Raw genomic sequence first — 19,097 nt, 5'->3', positions numbered from 1 at the left:
GTGTAAGGTATTGGCATTGCCTTGAATACAGTATGTTGTTTTTCACAATAGGAATATGGTTGAATAGTGACCGGTGATTTTACCCCTGGAATAAGATGCTATGAATTTGTTGTTAGTGTTAACCAGACTATCGGATCTGTTATCCAGAATTCTCGGGACCAGGGGCTTTTCGGACAACAGATCTTTCTGTAATTTGGATCATCATACCTTAAGCCTACTAGAAAATCATTTAAACATTAAATAAATCAAATAGGCTGGTTTTGCCTCTAATAAAGATGAATTATATCTTAGTTTGGATCAAGTACAAGATACTGTTTTTTTATTACAAAAAAGGAAAAGGAAATTATTTTTAAAAATTTGGATTATTTGGATTCAGAGCTTTCTGGATAACGGGTTTCCAGATAATGGGTCCCATACCTGTATTTTCAATTACTTATTAACAGGAAGGAATCAGACACGTACTGTAGGATTAGCATACATTTATTTTTAAATGCATATATCTAGTTCAAATTGTAAGTAATTTGGTTAAATCAAACACTGCTTTACTTAACTAAATAATACTTTACTAATATTACACTAATGTTATATATTCTGTATTCATTTAATGTCCGTTAACAAATGCAAAACTCAGTTACAACTTATCCCAGGTAGATATATTTTAGATTTTTACTTTTTAAGTGTTGCCCTCCCGAGCTGAATTTTACCTGTCTGGTTGGTAGAAGTCATACCTGATGACAATGTTATTAATAGGTAAGAAAGATAAAAATAGAGGAAGGCTGGTATTTTTTTTTCTACTGAACTCTATCTGTGTGTGATAATTTCATTCGTTGCCTTGCAGTTACGTTTATATTAGAAGGTATATGGTAGTGGTAGACTTGTGTTGCCGATTTTGTAGCAGCTTGTTGGTAATGAGGTCAGAGCTGCTGGGATAGCTCAGGCAGGAAGTAAGATCTGACGAGAGTCTATGCTCAATATTCACTTGTCCAGTGAACAAAATGACGGCAGTGACATGCTAAGGACTACACAAGGGATCCAGTCAGGATACATTCTACCCTCTGGAATATTGGTGAGAGACGTACATATAGACATATTTGTACATTCTTGTAAAAGTGTACTTTTCTCTTTGCTATAATTCTATGTTCTGTTAATTATTACAGTCTGTGATCATCAGAGTTCTATCATTCTGCACAGCAACGACAAGTAAGGCAGCCCTATACAATAGCCATGTATACTTTAATACAATCTTCCTGGCATTTCATCCTGTTTAGTGCTTGCTTCTGATAAACAAACTTGCAAGAGCATATACTGAAGTTACATCCTGCAGGATGATGAGTCTTTTATGTCCTTCCCTGTCCAGCAAGCCTGGAACCTAAGCATTACATATTTTATTACCCACAGTATAACGGGGATCATCAGTGAAATTTACAAAAAGTGTTCAGTAACACTTGTTCAAGGAGACTTATAAGATAAATTAAAAAAGCCTAATTTTGTAGGCAATTATGAATAATGTGTGTTGTTAGTGTCACCTTGTGCTAAAAATTAATATTATCTTTAAATATAGCCCCTTTATTGGTCCCTGTTTCAAATAAGGGGTGGGTGTGTCCTAACAGGAGAGGACAGCCAATCGCAGCCCTGCAGTCACACAAGCAAAGACAGGCTTCAGTTCCCTATCAGGTCAGCCTAGCTGCTGATTGGCTCATATCTTTCAGTGCTGAGTGCTGGCAGCTCCCCTGCACAGCCTGGGAAAGGAGGCAGCAGGAAGTGGGACTAGTAGGGAATTTGCAGAAATGTGTAATAAAGTATCTAGAATCACTACTTTTTAAAGCACATTCATTCTATATCTAAATGATTAAAATGCACTGGTACATTCTTGTTTTTTTCATACCATAGTCTTTAATTCTGACTATGGTATGATGGCGTAAACTTAATGATCATAAAGGTGTAACTAAAACACTTGCTTTTTAAAATGTGTCTATTTCAAAAACTGGACGATGAAATATACTTTGATCAATGCCTTTTTTTATGCACCTTAGCCATTTTGGCTATCACACTTCCATTAAAGTTTACTTCAGAGACAAAATACACCCCTTTTCATTATTTAATAGGGCTTGTGCTGATCATACGTTTAGCCTTTTGTTTTAATTAAGAAATAGCTATGTTTTTTTGTTTTGTTTTCTGGCACTAAAGAAGACGATGAAACCGCCCTTTATCCAAAAGTCCCCACTGGCCCCCCTCCCTGCCTCCCCCCATGCACAGTCTTACACCTGAATGGTGTCCCCTCTAGAAATACTGACCGCAGTTGCATAAGCAGCGGAGCTCACGGGCGCCATCTTCCAGCGATTTGGTATTCTACAGGTCCCTGCAGCAATTTCTGTTACTTTTGGCGCATGCGCAGTTGTCACGAACTGGAAGATTACTCCAACTGCTCATGCAGCAATACGGCACTCACATTACGGAAAATACCGAAGCGGCAAAGATGGTGCTCGTGAGCTCCGCTTCGCTGACTCTGCATGTGAGGTCAGTATTTATAGAGGGACACAATTCAGGTAGACAGGGAGGGGGGCCAGTGGGGACTTTTGGCTAAATGGGGGTTTAGTTCTCCTAAACTGGTTTCATTGTCTTCTTTAGTGAAGGAAACAAAACAAAAAAACATAGCTATTTCTTAATTAAAACAAAAGGCAAAACGTTTGATAAGCACAAGCCCTATTAATTGAACAAATGTTGAAAAGGGGTGTCTTTTGTCTCTGAAGTAAACTTTAACGGAAGCCAATTTTTGTTATATTATTATATTATTATTATATTAATTCAATGTTCCTTTTGTTGTTGAACAGCTATGGAACCAGAGACTGAAACTAAAGCCAGCACCTCCGTACGTACATTGGACAAGCATGCCCAGCTCATCCTTGCACAGATGAATCAGATGAGACAAAAGCTTGAGTTCTGTGATGTGCAAATACAGATAGGCGACACAAGGTTTGGGGTACACAAGTTAGTACTGGCTGCAAGCAGCCCCTATTTTGAAGCACTTCTGGCTGGTGGAATGAAAGAGTCTTTGATTGATGTGGTACAGATTCAAGGACTAGAACCAAAAAGTTTTCAACTGATCTTGGATTTTATTTACACAGGTATAATTTGTTACTCCACATGAGAAGAATTTCTTCAAAACATATGCGCTAACCCTTTAGTAGTTACATTCCTTTGGATAAACATATACATGTTGGCAATCCCCTGGCAAACAGAAAGCAGAGAAAGAACAGCATTCTCAAAAACAAATTAGCTCTGTATCTGGGTATTCTTTACTGCCCTGCTGGAAGCCATGGGGATGGCATTTAGCTTTCTTATTTTTTTCTAGGTAGAGGTATGGCCCTATTTCATGCATATAGAGGTACAGGGCTGACTTAGAACCCTATCTATATACTATATGGCTAAAAGTACATCCCATTCCAAACCAAGCATGCTATATGAAATTGGTTCTCTCATTGCTGCTAAAAGAAACATTACCCTCATTGGTGGTGGGATTTGCTTCCATTTTTAATGCAACAGGTTGGCGCAACTGATGTTTGGCAATTAGGCCTGGCTAACATTGGCGTTTCAATTTATTTCACGGGTATTTCATTAGGTTGACTCTGTGCAGGCCAGTGCAGTTCTTCAATTCCCATGCCTGTAAACCAATTCTGTATTCTCTTACTATGCACACTGGGTTGTTATTCTGGTGAAACAGGATATGGCCTTTTCCAAACTGTTGCTGCAAGAGAGGAGGAATGCCATAGTATGATGTAGTCTGGCTTACATAGCCAATTCCAGTAATTGGAAGGGTTGTCCACATACTTTTAGAATTGTATTGTGTTTTATGTTGACCATTTCAAGAGCAGATAGTGCAGAGTACCGAGGAATATAAACTTTTTTAATGCATAAATGGTTAGCCAGGGTTTTAAGGACAGGGTTGCAATTGAGGATAGCATTTAAATTATTGTGTAGCTTTGTAGGTGCAGAGTTTAATTTAAAATTAATGAATTTGTACATTTCTTCCCCATGGCACAGGTTCAGTAAATATCAGCACAGAGAATGTTGAAGAGCTGATGACTGCAGCAGATATGCTTCAGCTGAGCCATGTGGTGGAGCTGTGCTGTGACTTTCTTACGGAGCATACTGAACCAGCCAATTGTATAGGCTTCTTCCAGTTTGCAGAGCATCTAGCCTGCCATCCACTGCTTGAGTTTACTGAAAGTTATATCCACACACATTTTACAGAGGTGCAGACTGGGGATGAATTTCCAACCCTGACTAAGGATCAGCTTGTACAAATTTTACAAAGCGAGGAGCTCTGCATTGAAGATGAATACCAAGTTTTCTCTGCTGCAATGACATGGATCCAGAAGGACATTGTCACACGAAAGAGACATGTTATTGAAGTTTTGGAGCCAGTACGTTTTTCATTATTACCTCCAAAAAGACTTCAAAAAGCTATTGAAGGTAAAGGGAGCTTTTAAACCAGCTATAGCTGAAAATAATCTGGTTGGAAACTTCTCCTTTCTTCTACAATCATTTGGCACAACTAACACTTTTGTAAAGTTAGGCCTATAAAACTAATGCCAAGCATCCACATTTGCATAAAAAATTAAGGAAGGGTTTCGGTGCGGTAGTTATGAAAGTAAAAGTGAGTACACCACTGTTGCAGCTGAATTAATGGCAAAAGTATATACTGTATTTCACTGGATTTGGTGAAGTCCTTGGAAATGTAAGGGAAAAAAACGAAATGGGGTAAGAATCAATATATTAGAAAAGCTGAGTAAAAACATGTTTCTTAGGCAGTTTTAGTAGCCTGTTCTACTTCAGTTTATTAGACTTGTGTTGTTTTTCATGCATTTTCGCTACTTGCAGCTTTACAGGTGCATATAACATATAAACCGTATTTTACACGGCATTGAGATAGGTAGAAACTATGCAGGAGATTGTATTCTGCTGCTTTTTTACGTAGCTTAAATAAATACGCAGTTTGGTAATTCCTGGCCTCGTGACGGCTCATGATTATCAGATTTGGTTTTCATTGTATGTTTTAATGTCTATAGATATCACTGACTTCAGCCTTCGCGTAGCTCTGCAGACCCTCCTGAGAGAATACTGTGAGCCCAGCCTTTCGCCAAAAGACAAAAAACTTTGCAACTTTCTGCAGACATCTCGAGTTCGGCCACGCAGAAAAGCCCGGAAATTTCTTTATGCAATTGGTAATAACTATTTGCATGAGTAACTAAATTGTATGTTATGAAATTGCAAACATTAGACTAATCCTGTTCTCTCATAGTGAAAACCTGATTGGTTTTAAAAAATACATGACTGTTATGGGATTTGAGTTTGTATAAATTGCATATTGCTTTCCTTGCTGAGTAAAACAATGTTATTTGAAGGCTTTAAAAAAAAAAAAAAAAAATATATTGCAGAATGAACTTGTATCATAAGGTGAGCACTTGAGGTGCAGTTTTATTGTAATTCATAATTTGGAAACGTTGAACCATTTTTAAAATTTGTCTGTACTTCATTCTAATATGCATTTTATTAAGCACTGTTCTATTTAATTTCTGCTGTTCCCTTGATAGGTGGGTACACTCGCTTGCTTGGTGGCCGTTGGAGTGACAGCAGAGCTTTAAGTTGTGTGGAACGCTTTGATACCTTCAGTCAGTACTGGAGCACAGTGTCATCTCTGCACCAAGCTCGAAGTGGGATGAGTGTAGCAGTTTTGGAAGGGAGAATCTATGTGATTGGAGGTATCTACACCACATATAGAAACCAGGTTTTTCTCAAGGCAACCCCCACCCTAAACACAATCAAGTATAAATACTCTTATTGACCTCCTGATTAAGGGAATTTAAATAAATTATGCACAGTCATTAAAGCACAACCAACAGTGCCATGCAAGTATAAAGTGACAGGTGCTATGTAAGGAATAAACCAGCAGTGCAATATATTGCTCCAAGAAAGTGTCCAGTGATATGCAATAAATATATGCTTTAAAATACATTTTAAATACAAGTGAACTAATGAAATACAAGTGGACTGATTAAAAGTTACATATATCAAACATTTTTAAAAACAGAACAAATGTTAGCCATTGCGCCAACCACTATTACAAACTCTCTCTATAAGGGGGCCCCCTTGTTCTAAATCTGTCTATCAGATCTATATACAAAAACAAACCATGCTCAGTGGATGTCTCATATTATATAGTGAATAAAGTACCCCCTCTTGTAAACTATAAGGATATTATAAGTTACCGAGGAGTTTCATGACCATATAAAAACGCAAGGCCGAGTGTTTTTATACAGGTCATGGAACTTTTTTTTTCATATTTTGCAACTGGGGGTACTTTATTTATTATATTACACAAGTTTCAGTGAGTCATGTGACAGAAATGACATCAGAACGCACCGTTTATAAGGATATAATTAACAGGATATTCATGGCTTTTGTGTATTATATAGTGAATAAAGTACCCCCTCTTGTAAAATATAAGGATATTATAAGTTACCAAGGAGTTTCATGACCATATAAAAACTCGTGCCTCGTGTTTTTATACAGGTCATGGAACTCCGAGGTAACTTATAATATCCTCATATTTTGCAACTGGGGGTACTTTATTTATTATAATACAGGAATTTCCAGCAGGATCTCCAATAAAACCCACCTTTCAGAAGTGCCGTCTGCTTTTTGGATTTTTAACTTCTAATATCCACATATTTTGCAACTGGGGGTACTTTATTTATTATAATACACAAATTTTAGTGAGTCATGTGACAGAAATGACATCAGAATTCACCGTTTATAACTGATGACATCAGAACTCACCGTTTATAAGGATATAATTTACAAGATATTCGTGTCTTTTGTGTATTATAAACGGATTATACCATACACATTACTTGGCCAGATCATACAAGTTCCTTATAAGGTATAACACATCTAAAGTAAGGGGTAACCCCTCGAGCTCCTGTCACAAGACACATCACAACACGTCATCCTGTGGGTAAGAACCAGTTCAACTGTAAAACTGTAATACACTATTAAGTCCCCGTGGGGCTACGCAATCAAGTTGAAAAGTCTAAAATGCTTCCCTCTGAAGCAGCAAACTATCCACATACCCTCCTCTTGGAGGATCTTGTACACAATCAATGGGCATGCATTTAAAAGATAAAGCCGGATGTTGAGCTTTTGACCAATGCTGTGCCACTATCTGTTTAGAGATGTTCTGCTTAACATTCTGTTTTGGCTAGGGATAGAGGGCAGCCCTAATCCTGGATCTGTGCATACTCACTCTTTCCTTCAATTGCTGATTTGTTTTCCCACAATAAACAAGTCAGTTTTTTTTTTGATTATGTATACAACATTCCGGGAAATGCAAGTGAGCCTATGCTTAATGTGGTACACCTTCCCAATATGGGGATGAAAAAAGGTGTCACCTGTGATCAAAGTATTACATAGTAACATAGTAACATAGTAACATAGTAAGTAAGGTTGAAAAAAGACACATGTCCATCGAGTTCAACCTTTTTTTTTTTTTGTTTATTAACTACCTATCTGCCAGTTGATCCAGAGGAAGGCAAAAAACCCATCTGAAGCCTCTCCAATTTGCCTTAGAGGGGGAAAAATTCCTTCCTGACTCCAAAATGGCAATCGGATTAGTCCCTGGATCAACTTGGACTATGAGCTATTTCCCATAACCCTGTATTCCCTTACTTGCTAAAAAGCCATCCAACCCCTTCTTAAAGCTATCTAATGTATCAGCCTGTACAACTGATTCAGGGAGAGAATTCCACATCTTCACAGCTCTCACTGTAAAAAACCCCTTCCGAATATTTAGGCGGAACCTCTTTTCTTCTAATCGGAATGGGTGACCTCGTGTCAGCTGGAAAGACCTACTGGTAAATAAAGCATTAGAGAGATTGTTATATGATCCCTTTATATATTTATACATAGTCATCATATCACCCCTTAAGCGCCTCTTCTCCAGCGTGAACATCCCCAATTTGGCCAGTCTTTCCTCATAGCTAAGATTTTCAATACCTTTTACCAGCTTAGTTGCTCTTCTCTGTACCCTCTCTAATACAATAATGTCCTGTTTGAGTGATGGAGACCAAAACTGTACAGCATATTCTAGATGGGGCCTTACAAGTGCTCTATACAGTGGAAGAATGACCCCCTCCTCCCGTGACTCTATGCCCCTTTTAATACAGCTCAAGACCTTATTTGCCCTTGATGCTGCTGACTGGCATTGCTTGCTACAGCCAAGTTTATCATCTACAAGGACTCCAAGGTCCTTTTCCATAATGGATTTGCCTAGTGCAGTCCCATTTAGGGTATAAGTGGCTTGGATATTTTTACATCCCAGGTGCATGACTTTACATTTATCAACATTGAATCTCATTTGCCACTTAGCTGCCCAGATTGCCAGTTTGTCAAGATCCTGTTGCAAGGATGCCACATCCTGGATGGAATTAATTGGGCTGGATAATTTTGTGTCATCTGCAAACACTGATACATTACTTACAACACCCTCCCCTAAGTCATTAATGAACAAGTTAAATAAAAGTGGACCCAATACTGAGCCCTGGGGGACCCCACTAAGAACCTTACTCCAAGTAGAGAATGTCCCATTAACAACCACCCTCTGTACCCGACCCTGTAGCCAGTTTCCTATCCATGTGCAAACGACTTCATTAAGCCCAACAGACCTTAGTTTAGAAAGCAGTCGTTTGTGGGGCACAGTATCAAACGCTTTGGCAAAATCCAAATAGATCACATCTACTGCCCCCCCACTATCCAGAATCTTACTTACCACATCATAAAATGCAATCAAATTCGTCTGACATGACCTATCCTTCATAAAGCCATGCTGATTGTTGCTCATAATGCCATTCATTAGGACAAAATTTTGTATGTGATCCCTTAACAAGCCTTCAAATAATTTGCCCACCACAGATGTCAAGCTTACTGGCCTATAATTGCCAGGCTGAGATCGTAATCCCTTTTTAAATATTGGAATAACATCAGCTTTTCTCCAATCCATAGGCACCATACCAGATGACAGTGAATCTGAGAAAATCAGAAATAAGGGCTGGTCTAAAACTGAACTAAGCTCTCTTAGAACCCGGGGGTGTATGCCATCAGGCCCTGGAGCCTTGTTTACATTAATTTGTATTAAAGCTTTTTGAATCATATCCTGAGTCAGCCACTGACTAGATTGAGCTGAACCATTCGTGCAGTTATTAAGTGAGCCTGTGAACCCAGACTCCTCTATTGTGTACACTGAAGAAAAGAACTGATTTAACACATTTGCCTTATCTGTATCTGTTACAACCATACTGATACCATTATTTAATGGAGCAACACTCTCAACCTGCATCTTTTTACTATTAATATATTTAAAAAACTTTTTAGGGTTAGTTTTCACCTCCACCGCAATTAACTCTTCATTTCTTTTCTTAGCCTTCCGGATTGCTGATTTACAACATTTATTACAGTGTTTATATTCATTAAATGCAGCTTCTGTCCCTACAGATTTGTAGTTTTTAAATGCCTTTCTCTTCTTTCCCATTAACATCTTTACCTCTGTATTAAGCCACACAGGATGATTCTTAGAGCTTCTACGTTTAGTCCTTAAGGGAATAAATTGAGAACAGTAATGATTTAATATCATTTTAAAGGACAACCATTTCTGTTCTGTGTTTTTAGCTGAAAACCTAATGCCCCAATCAATGCTCTGTAGGGCAGCCCTCAAGGCACTAAAATTAGCTTTGGCAAAATTCATGGTTTTTGTTGCCCCAGTATATTTTTGTTTTTTGCACCAGACATTAAAAGATATAACATTATGGTCACTATTACCCAGGGGTTCAATGACTTGCACATTACATATGACACAATTGCCACATATGAAGGATCCCATGTTAGATACTCCTTGCTGTGTTGTACTGTATTTGCTTACTGGGTCTGTGGGAGATAACTGTTCATTTAAGCTTTTATTCCTTCTGTATCCAAATCGGATCCTTTTTCTTGTTAATTGCAGTTAATTACATATCTGTATAATAGGCCAATGCTGCCACAATATATAGTGGAGAAGTACTTGGAGATTGTATTGGTAGAGTCAAGATAAGTGGGAGATAGGGACACCAAATTTCAGTTTAAAACACTCTCTCACTCTTCTCACTGCACTTTATTAACATCAATACATGTTTCACCCAAATTTACAGTCACTATAAATAAAATGAAGCTGGACCCTCACTCTTTTGGGATCTGACTGGGATTATACACCCAAAACACAACATGGTAAACAATTAACTTTACTGCTCCCTGTTTGCTACACTTCCCTGCAACTGTCCAGAGAGACTCACTCTTTCTCCAGTGCGCACACTGGGACAGCCAGGGCCCTCCACTGGGAATAGCCAGTCCACAAATTTTTGGGTCACCTCAGCTGCTACTTATTACTTACTTGACTGCATAAAATGTACATGAAGGAGGTTATTTGTCAAAGGAAAAACTCGAATACTCAAATTGATCGAGTTATCGGCAAAAAAAACCCTCTAATAGCTCAAATTGATCGAGTTTTCGAACGCAAACCACGTAAAAAACCCGAAACTCATGAAGGCTAAAACATCTTCAAATGGTTCAAGGGACCTCTCTTATTGATTTCTACATGACCTTGACGGGTTTTAGCTGGAGTATTTTTGGATTTGAGCATCTCGGGGCATAATAAATCTTGAAAAATTCTAGTTTTTACTGAAACTACCATCAAAAAACTCAATTTTTTTGGGGAAAAACACAACTCGACCTTTGATAAATAACTCTACATACATGATAAATTAAATCTACATATTTTTGTATAATATTATATATAATCTTTCCATACTCTATCTATAGAAATTCTGATTTTCTCAGATTCATAGCAAAGATGGCATATACGAATGGGCATTATTCCGCCACTTTGTCTTTTTTTCTCTTTAAACTATAGCATATACGCAGCACATGTATTGTTGTCATCAACTTTCAAAAAAAAAAAAATTTTTTTTTTCTACCAAGGTGAAAAGGACTCCATGATTTTTGACTGTGTGGAATGCTATGACCCAGTGAGTAAACAGTGGGCAGCAGTGTCTTCCATGAACCAGCCTAGATGTGGTGTCGGAGTATGTTCCTCTCATGGAGCCATTTATGCCTTAGGTGATTACTTTTTGTATTCCAGTGTAATGTGAATATGTGTCTGCAGTTTTCTCAGTTATTTTTACCTGACTTTTTCTAATGAATCTGGTTATATTACTTTGCTTATCTAGCAAAATATAATTTTTTTCTCAAAATGAATTTATTTTCGGCTAAATATCTTATTAGAGTCTTCTGATCGATTGCTTTAATGTAAATGAGAATGTTAGAAGAATACTGAGTTTAATATGATGCCAAACACCTTCCCAATAGTACAGGAGTCATGTTTACCATGCATGCATACAGAGCCGGGCAGGCGCCCTAGGCAGCCTGCCCGGCTGCTGCAAGTAAAACCGCTTCTGCGCATGCACGAAAAGATGCTTCTGCGCAAGCGCAAATCGACGCATGGGTACTTGCACAGATGGGAACAAGCGGGCGGTCAACAGAGAAGGGACCGGACTAGGGGAAGGAGTAAGTACGTGCCTGGTGCCCCTCCACCTTTGCGTCCTAGACACGTGCCTACTCTGCCTACCCCTAGTTCCGGCCCTGGGTTGCACGCTTCTGCAAGTAAAGACGCTTCTGTGCATGCGCGAAAAGACGCTTCTGCACATGTGCGAATCGACGCATGCGTACTCGCACAGATGGGAACAAGTGGGCGGTCGGCAGAGAAGGGACCGGACTAGGGGTAAGTACGTGCCTGGCGCCCCTCCACCTTTGCGCCCTAGGCTCGTGCCTACTCTGCCTACCCCTAGTTCTGGCCCTGCATGCATACATCAGCCCAGAGTTGCAGCTAAAACACTCCACAGGTTTATTCTGGTTAATATGGTGGCACTCACTAGAGAATATCAGGTGGAAGTGATTCCTGCAATAAAATACCATAAAGGGATATATATTCCAGGCCTTTTCTTGGGGCTGCTAGCCTTTCTCCCAGCTAAAAGGGGGAGGGGGGGTTGGGTCAGTCTTCAGTTCCTGTTGATTTTCTAGGGCTATAGATCACCTTTATAGAAGTTTTGTGAGCAATTGAACTTTCTTAAGACACATTTATTAATTTTAACAATTATATTAAGAACAGCAATTCAGTTCTTCCACTATACACCCGTTTATAATGGGCTAGGAAGGGGCCACTTTGTATAATAACATATATTTGTTGCAGGAGGCTGGGTTGGATCAGAAATTGGAAACAGCATTGAGCGCTTTTCACCTGAAGAGAATGCTTGGCAAGTAGTAGGAAGCATGGCTGTTCCTAGGTATAACTTTGCTTGCTGTGAAAGGCAGGGTAAGTAAAAAGAGAAAGAAAAAAAACATTCCAGCTTAAGCTGTTTTAGAGTGCCAATACAGACATTTCATCTTCATCATTTATTTATATAGAACCAGCAAGTTACATGTTGCTTTACAATAATTTATATAAAACAGGGGTCCTATAATTTAACAAACAAGGTTTGCAGAATAAAAATGAAATTAGAGGGCCCTGCTCACAAGAGCTTACATTTTCCATTCAAGTGAATGGGGTGTTACTGCCATGGTTTATGGCACTTCTCTGGTTTAAATAGAACAGAGGAGAAAACGTCATTTGTGCCATCAGCTTTATGCCTGTTTAGTACTAACTTCATAAAACAGGAAGAGCAGAAAGCTGATCAGGTCCAAGTGAAATTTATGTAAAATAATTTAAAGGGGATGAAAATAATTCTATGATCATAAAGAAAAGCAACTTTTGCTATTTATTTTGTTTAAAATATTTTAAAAGATATTGCCTGATTTCATAACATGATATTGTTCTTGATGCAATTTCTGTATATCACTGTTATATTTCATGTGACTTTTTGAAAAATTCTAAATAAAGAGAATTAAAAAAAATATTTTAAAAGCTACTTTTTTGCTGAAAAGCCACCAGTCTAGCAGATAATTTTAGTGTGCAGGGGGCTTCTCAAGTCAAAAGCCTCCCAGTATAGGATGCCCCCCATCCCTTTGTTGTCATGCTTCTATACTGCTAACAAATATTTGAAAAGGACTTTTATTAGACAGCTTTTTATGTCTGGGTGACAGGTCCGCTTTAATGCTGCTATTGTTACAGTTTAATTAAAAATCTATAGCTAAGACTTAATAGTTGTGTATGGCAACACTCTGTCATAGGAATAAACAATAAGGGACAGATTTATCAAAATGTGAGATTTGCTCACTGCAAAAAAACAAAACAAAACCCTTTCTGTTCATTCTTGTGTGATTTTTTTAAATGGTGAACTCTACTTTTCACCCATTGATAAAAACACTTCTAGAAATGCCATAGGAATGAATAAAAAGTGGGTGAGTCTTTCTGTGGTGAGCTCTAATCTCACATTTTGATGAATCTGTCTCTAAAATGTTTGACTCGGATTAGCAATATATAACATGAATTTTAATTCTACCTATAAATAATGCATACAAGCGTCAGTATGTTGTGGTAACTGATTTCTCTTGGTTTTCCATTTCACTTTTTTTGTGGTAATTGAATTAAGTTTTCCGTTCCACAGATCTCTAGTTTGAAATTACAGCAGCTGGTTGCTAGGATCCAATGTACCCTAGTAACCCAGCAGTGGTTTGAAAGATGAATAGGAAAGGGTCTAAACTGAAAGATACTGTAAGTTACAAAAAAGTAACTATAGCAATAAAATTGGCCGCAAGCTAGTGGCCGGGGAGGATCTAGCCCTCAGACTGAAACCAAGGTTAAGCAGACATTTACTTCAATTAATGCTACTATGCAGAGAGGCACTACTCCTTTTATACTATGACCAGAGGTAAACAAGTTAAGGACCAACGTGTGGGGTTTACCTTGACGTGGTATGGTGGTTTATCAACTTTATGATCATAACTTTGTAACTAAAAACCCCTGTCTTTTTGAAAACATGCACTTGCATATATACTGAATTACTTAGACAGGGGCCCAGAGAATGTGCACTGATTAATTTGGCCAAGTCAGTAGCACTTCCATTATATTTAATAAATTTTTACTTAACCTTAGGAGTGCTCCCACAACCCCCCTTTTGTATTGAAATAAAATTGTAGCTCCTTGAAGCAGTCAATGTTGGCTGCAGAGGTCAGTCATCCCCCTTTGAAATCTGGAAAAAAGGCAAATAATTAAAAATAAATTCAAATATTAACACAAATTGAAAGGTTGTTTTTTTTTATAGGTTTGATCTATGTTGTTGGAGGTATCAGCCATGAGGGTGTAGAGCTACGCTCAGCTGAAGTGTATGATCCCATTACCAGACGCTGGATGTCCTTGCCTCCCATGGGAACCCGCCGAGCATATCTAGGTGTTGCCTGTTTAAATGATTGCCTGTATGCAGTAGGCGGAGGAAACGAGAGTCAAGATGCACTAAATACAGTGGAGAAATTCTCTTTTGAGGAGGTAAAGAGTAGGAGTCTGGCTTTGCAACACAGTATCCATTTGAGAAAGAACTTTCCAAGAACTTCAGCAACTGCTACTACCAATTTATTTCTTAGTTTTGTGAAGGTGGAAATTAAACAGATAATTGACTTAAAGTTCCCATTTTATGACTTCAACCCTAGTACATAATTTGTATGGGGACAAACAGTCATCACAAAAGATTAAACAATCTGGGTCTTTCATTTACGAAAAACATCTCATTCAGTCTAACCTTAAAAGTCTGACTAAGAGAACGGTCCCTTCACCCTGCTGAAAAAGTTTAATATGGCAGCTGTAAAAGATATGTAGTCTTTTTAACTTATATCGCTTTTAAATGATGTGTTAACATTCGGTATAGCTGCTGAATACATCAATAGAAGTTGTACATGTAGTATTTTTAATGGACAGAACTGGATTTTCAAGAGTTTACATATCTACTTCAATAACTTTGATACTTACACTCAAATACAGTGAAATCTCAATTTTACATCCCTGGATTTTAAGTTTTCCTCATTTTACATTGTTTTTTTTGTGGTCCACCTATATATTATGCCGGAGTGCAATAGAGAGAGGAGAATGATTTGAATTGAGCGATGGGTTGACTACACGCTACCCCCCTTGACCGTTTCCAAATAGATTATCTAAAACCGCTTTTGCTTCAAAATATTAAAATCAATAATATATGCAGAGATCCGCCAACAAACATATCCTATATTAGCTTTCTCAAAGCGCCAACCAGCGGTTTTAGATTCAACTCATTCTCCTTTCTCTATTTAACTCCGACACTGGAACTCCAAGGGTACGGAGGATTTGTGGTTTTTGTTAGTTATCTCCACAGTTTAGGGCAAACTAATATTCAAGATCACAGTCCCTGCTACTTTGCCTTCTACAGCTTTGTGGTGTCCCAGGGATAGAAAAAATTATAGGCAGCAGCTAACGGGACAGCTCCACCTCTATATATTTCCTTTTCCTACTACTTTCTTATAAATTTGAGCTAAATGGGAATTAATTTATCTGGTATTTTTAATGGTCACCAATGAATTCAACTAGGACTAATTACAACTGACTGAAAATTAATTAAACTAATATTTATTGGCACAGCACTTTATATTTATAGATCAAGTTATATGATTAATTTTCAATTAATTCTTACAAATGCCTTTTATATAGTTATTAATTAAATGTTTCATCATAAGGAGGCACTAACTAATTGATTTGCAAGTAGATAATTAATGAATTGAAACAATTGAACATGCACTTTATTAAGAAAGTTTAGGTTAAGCAAAGGTTGACTACCAACTACTAAGGTGGTTGAATTGGTGTTGTTGCACAGTGGATAGTTTTTGTTTCTTTAAATTCCTACGTCCTTTGTTTTTAGAATTGGAAAAATAGTAATGTTTGGAGACCAGCTGTTCTGTGCTTTACTTTTTCTTCTAATTGAGATCAGTTGTCAGGAAAACCCCAGGTTCCAAGCATTTTGGATAACCAGTCCCATACCTGTACTGTGATAAAACCTTGGGAAGGGAGGGGCAAAAACTTCTCCACTGGCAAATACTCCCCATATGACATAGGCCTTAGTGGTATTCACTTTTTATGAATATGTATAGGTTTTTCCAGGGAGTTACAATTTTTGCAAGATAATTCATTCAAGAGGTAGTGTAGTTATAAGATTGATGGTGGATCCAATTATGAAAGTGGTCCTGATGCTGGCTTACAGCTGATGCATGAGTTCCATAGGGAGCCTTGCTATAGTGTTACTAAGCCCTTGACTTTTCACCACAGTTTATAAGTTAATATCCATTTTTTCTTTTCAGAACATTGCTTTCAGGTGGCAAGGATATGAAAAATTATGGCAAAGACTAGGATCCAGCATTAATTAAATGTGTTTTCTCTGTAGGAAAAGTGGGTGGAAGTAGCTCCAATGAAGATTCCAAGATCAGGAGTATCTGTGGTGTCTGTAAATGGCCTCCTATATGCTGCTGGAGGACGCTCCACCAAGCAGAACTTTACAGCTCCTGTTACTACTGATACAGTTGAAGTTTATAACCCTCACACAGATTCCTGGACTGATATTGGCAGCATGATTACAAGCCGCTGCGAGGGAGGACTTGCTGTGCTATGACAACAATAAGCATATAGGGGCAGATTTATCAAAATATGAGATTAGAGCTCACCACTAGTGATGTGCGGGTGGGTTCAGGCCAACTTTGGCACACCAGTTGTGGGTCACTGGCTTCTAGTTTTATAGGTGCGCACCCACCTTGTCCCTTTTGTGACAGCATCAGCAGGTTGGGTCTATAAACAGAGGGGAGAAGCGGGTGTGGGCGAGTTCAGGTTGGCTGCGGGTTGAGTTTTTTTCGACACAGAAAAACTCACCTACTTAATATTCATTCCTATGGGAAATGTGTATTTATCAATGGGTGAAAGTTACAATTCACCATTTGATAAATATGCTTTTAAAAATCCCATAGAAATAATAGAAAGTGGGTGAGTTTTGCTGCGGTAAACTCTAATCTCACATTTTGATAACTATGCCCCATAGAGCTGACCTCTATTTAAATTGGTCTAACCACACCAATTTCTTAGCACTTCCATGAAGCTAACTTTTTATCGAATTTTCTCTAGCTGTTGAGTGTAGAATATTGCATAAAATGTATTTTATGTTGATGTTTCATGTGAGTTACAGATTCCTTTCACACAAAAACTTCTATTGCCCAAAAATATATCTGGAAACTGGCAATTATAGGTGAAACTAATACAAATTAGTACACCTGAAACAAACTTAAATCTGTGTGGCACATTGCCATTACAACTCAACACAAGCAGCCTTTGTCACTGGACTAGCACAATGTATAGCAACAGTTAATGATGCAGCAATATACTATGCTATCAGTGAATGGGAGGCTGTTTTGATAAAATGGCATTCAATAATTGTGATTTAGTTTTATATACATGTTCTGCTGTGTGTATATTATATAATAAAGCACTTTATAGAATATCTGGAATGTGGCCACTGCTTCTTAACCTTGGACCTCTGCATGTGTCAATCTCTCACTCCATTAAATTCACATTTCAGAGCAAGGCAGCAGTATGGCTAAAATAAACTTGTGGAGAATATGCCACATGTGCCATCAGTTTTAATTAAATTTGCTTCAAGCGAACATCTTAGGCATTCCCTTGACCGAAGGTGGCTTAAACAATTACAAGCTATGGCCAAGTTGTAGCATGTTTTTCATCATTCTGTAAATATAGATATAGAGGATTTTTTTTTGTGCGGGGATACATTCTTATAATGGCAGTCCACAGGGTAAGCATGCTGGGGACAAAATATTTCCATTCATATTGGTGCAAAAAAAAAAAAACGTGAACCGAGTAAGAAAATATGAATATTAAAAATAGTCAAAATAGGATTTAATTTAACAACACAGGAAATAAACTTAAATTTTGGAAAATACTGCTTTAAATTTTAACTAGATAGCTCCTAAAATGTGACCATCCCATATGAAAACACTCAACTGGAGTATTTACCTTATACGGTAAGTAATAACCAATTGTAAAAATTCACAAATTAGCATGATCTGTCAACTGCTATATGACCATTAAAACTTAAATTCTGATTGGTTCCTAATGTTTACTACCGTGGAATTAAAAAAATAACAATTTTGAGGAATTCCATCAAAGTCTTTGAAGCAGAATTACTAAAGGGCGAAGTGGCTAGCGAAAATGTGCCAGAAATCCCATCAGCAGGCATATCGCCAATTTAATAACAGGCATAGAGGACAATTCGATAGCGAAAGAGAATTTTCACTCAGGCAAATGATCGTTAATCTGCAAATTCACTGAAGTATGAATTTTACAGAACGTTACCTCTTTCGCATAGTTTCCTTCACCACCTTAGTCCTGGCGAACTGATAAGATGAAGCTACATCCTCCTCAATCTTTTGTCAGTGACATCATATCCTGTATGCCAAAAAGTCATGAAAGTTCTAAAAAAACACTGGCGTTTTTTCATATTTTAAAGCGGGATTGCTTTCCAAAGTTAATTACAAAACAAAGATTTTTGTGTTCACATTTCTTTCCCAACCATTTGAGGGGCATGCCACATTTGTTTTAGAGTGGGCTCATGTCTAGGGCATTAGAGGATCTATTTACTCTTTATTTTGCTTCCTTGGACATGTGTAATAATAAGTGGCCACTTCAAGCATTTGCACCAATCTCTCTAATAAAGAAGTCTATACAATATGATATGTACCAGCCCTATTCAAATTGACCTAAGGGTAAGAGTACTAACAAAGTTTCACAAGGTAGAAACGAATGTTAGCGAAAGTTCGCTATTAAAAGCTTGCGCTGATGAATTAACGCTAGCGAAACTTTGCCAGTGTTCGGCTGCCAAGAAGCAACTTCACATTTTAGTGAATTAGTGGTAGCGATTTTGCGCCTGGCGAAGTGGCGCAGGGTATGGTGGAGCCTTCACAGGTTAAAATTCGCCTTTTAGTGAATTTTCCCCTTTGTCTCT

At 37.9% G+C, this 19,097-nt stretch overlaps 1 protein-coding gene across 1 annotated transcript; it reads left to right on the top strand.

Moving 5' to 3' along the window:
- The first annotated feature begins 993 nt into the window (after nt 1-993).
- ipp.L (intracisternal A particle-promoted polypeptide L homeolog) lies at nt 994-17,579 on the top strand. The gene is given in 9 exon segments (NM_001092326.1): nt 994-1,066; nt 2,832-3,125; nt 4,042-4,473; nt 5,070-5,225; nt 5,595-5,762; nt 11,065-11,202; nt 12,332-12,454; nt 14,343-14,563; nt 16,479-17,579. Coding segments are annotated over 8 exon segments (1,755 nt in total). The 5' UTR covers nt 994-1,066; nt 2,832-2,833; the 3' UTR covers nt 16,704-17,579.
- The last annotated feature ends 1,518 nt before the right edge of the window (nt 17,580-19,097 follow it).

The sequence above is a fragment of the Xenopus laevis genome, chromosome 4L (assembly GCF_017654675.1).
Source record: "Xenopus laevis strain J_2021 chromosome 4L, Xenopus_laevis_v10.1, whole genome shotgun sequence".
Lineage (NCBI taxonomy): Eukaryota > Metazoa > Chordata > Amphibia > Anura > Pipidae > Xenopus > Xenopus laevis.
The sequence above is the reverse complement of the archived record's forward strand: the minus strand, read 5'-3'. Positions and strand labels throughout refer to the sequence as shown.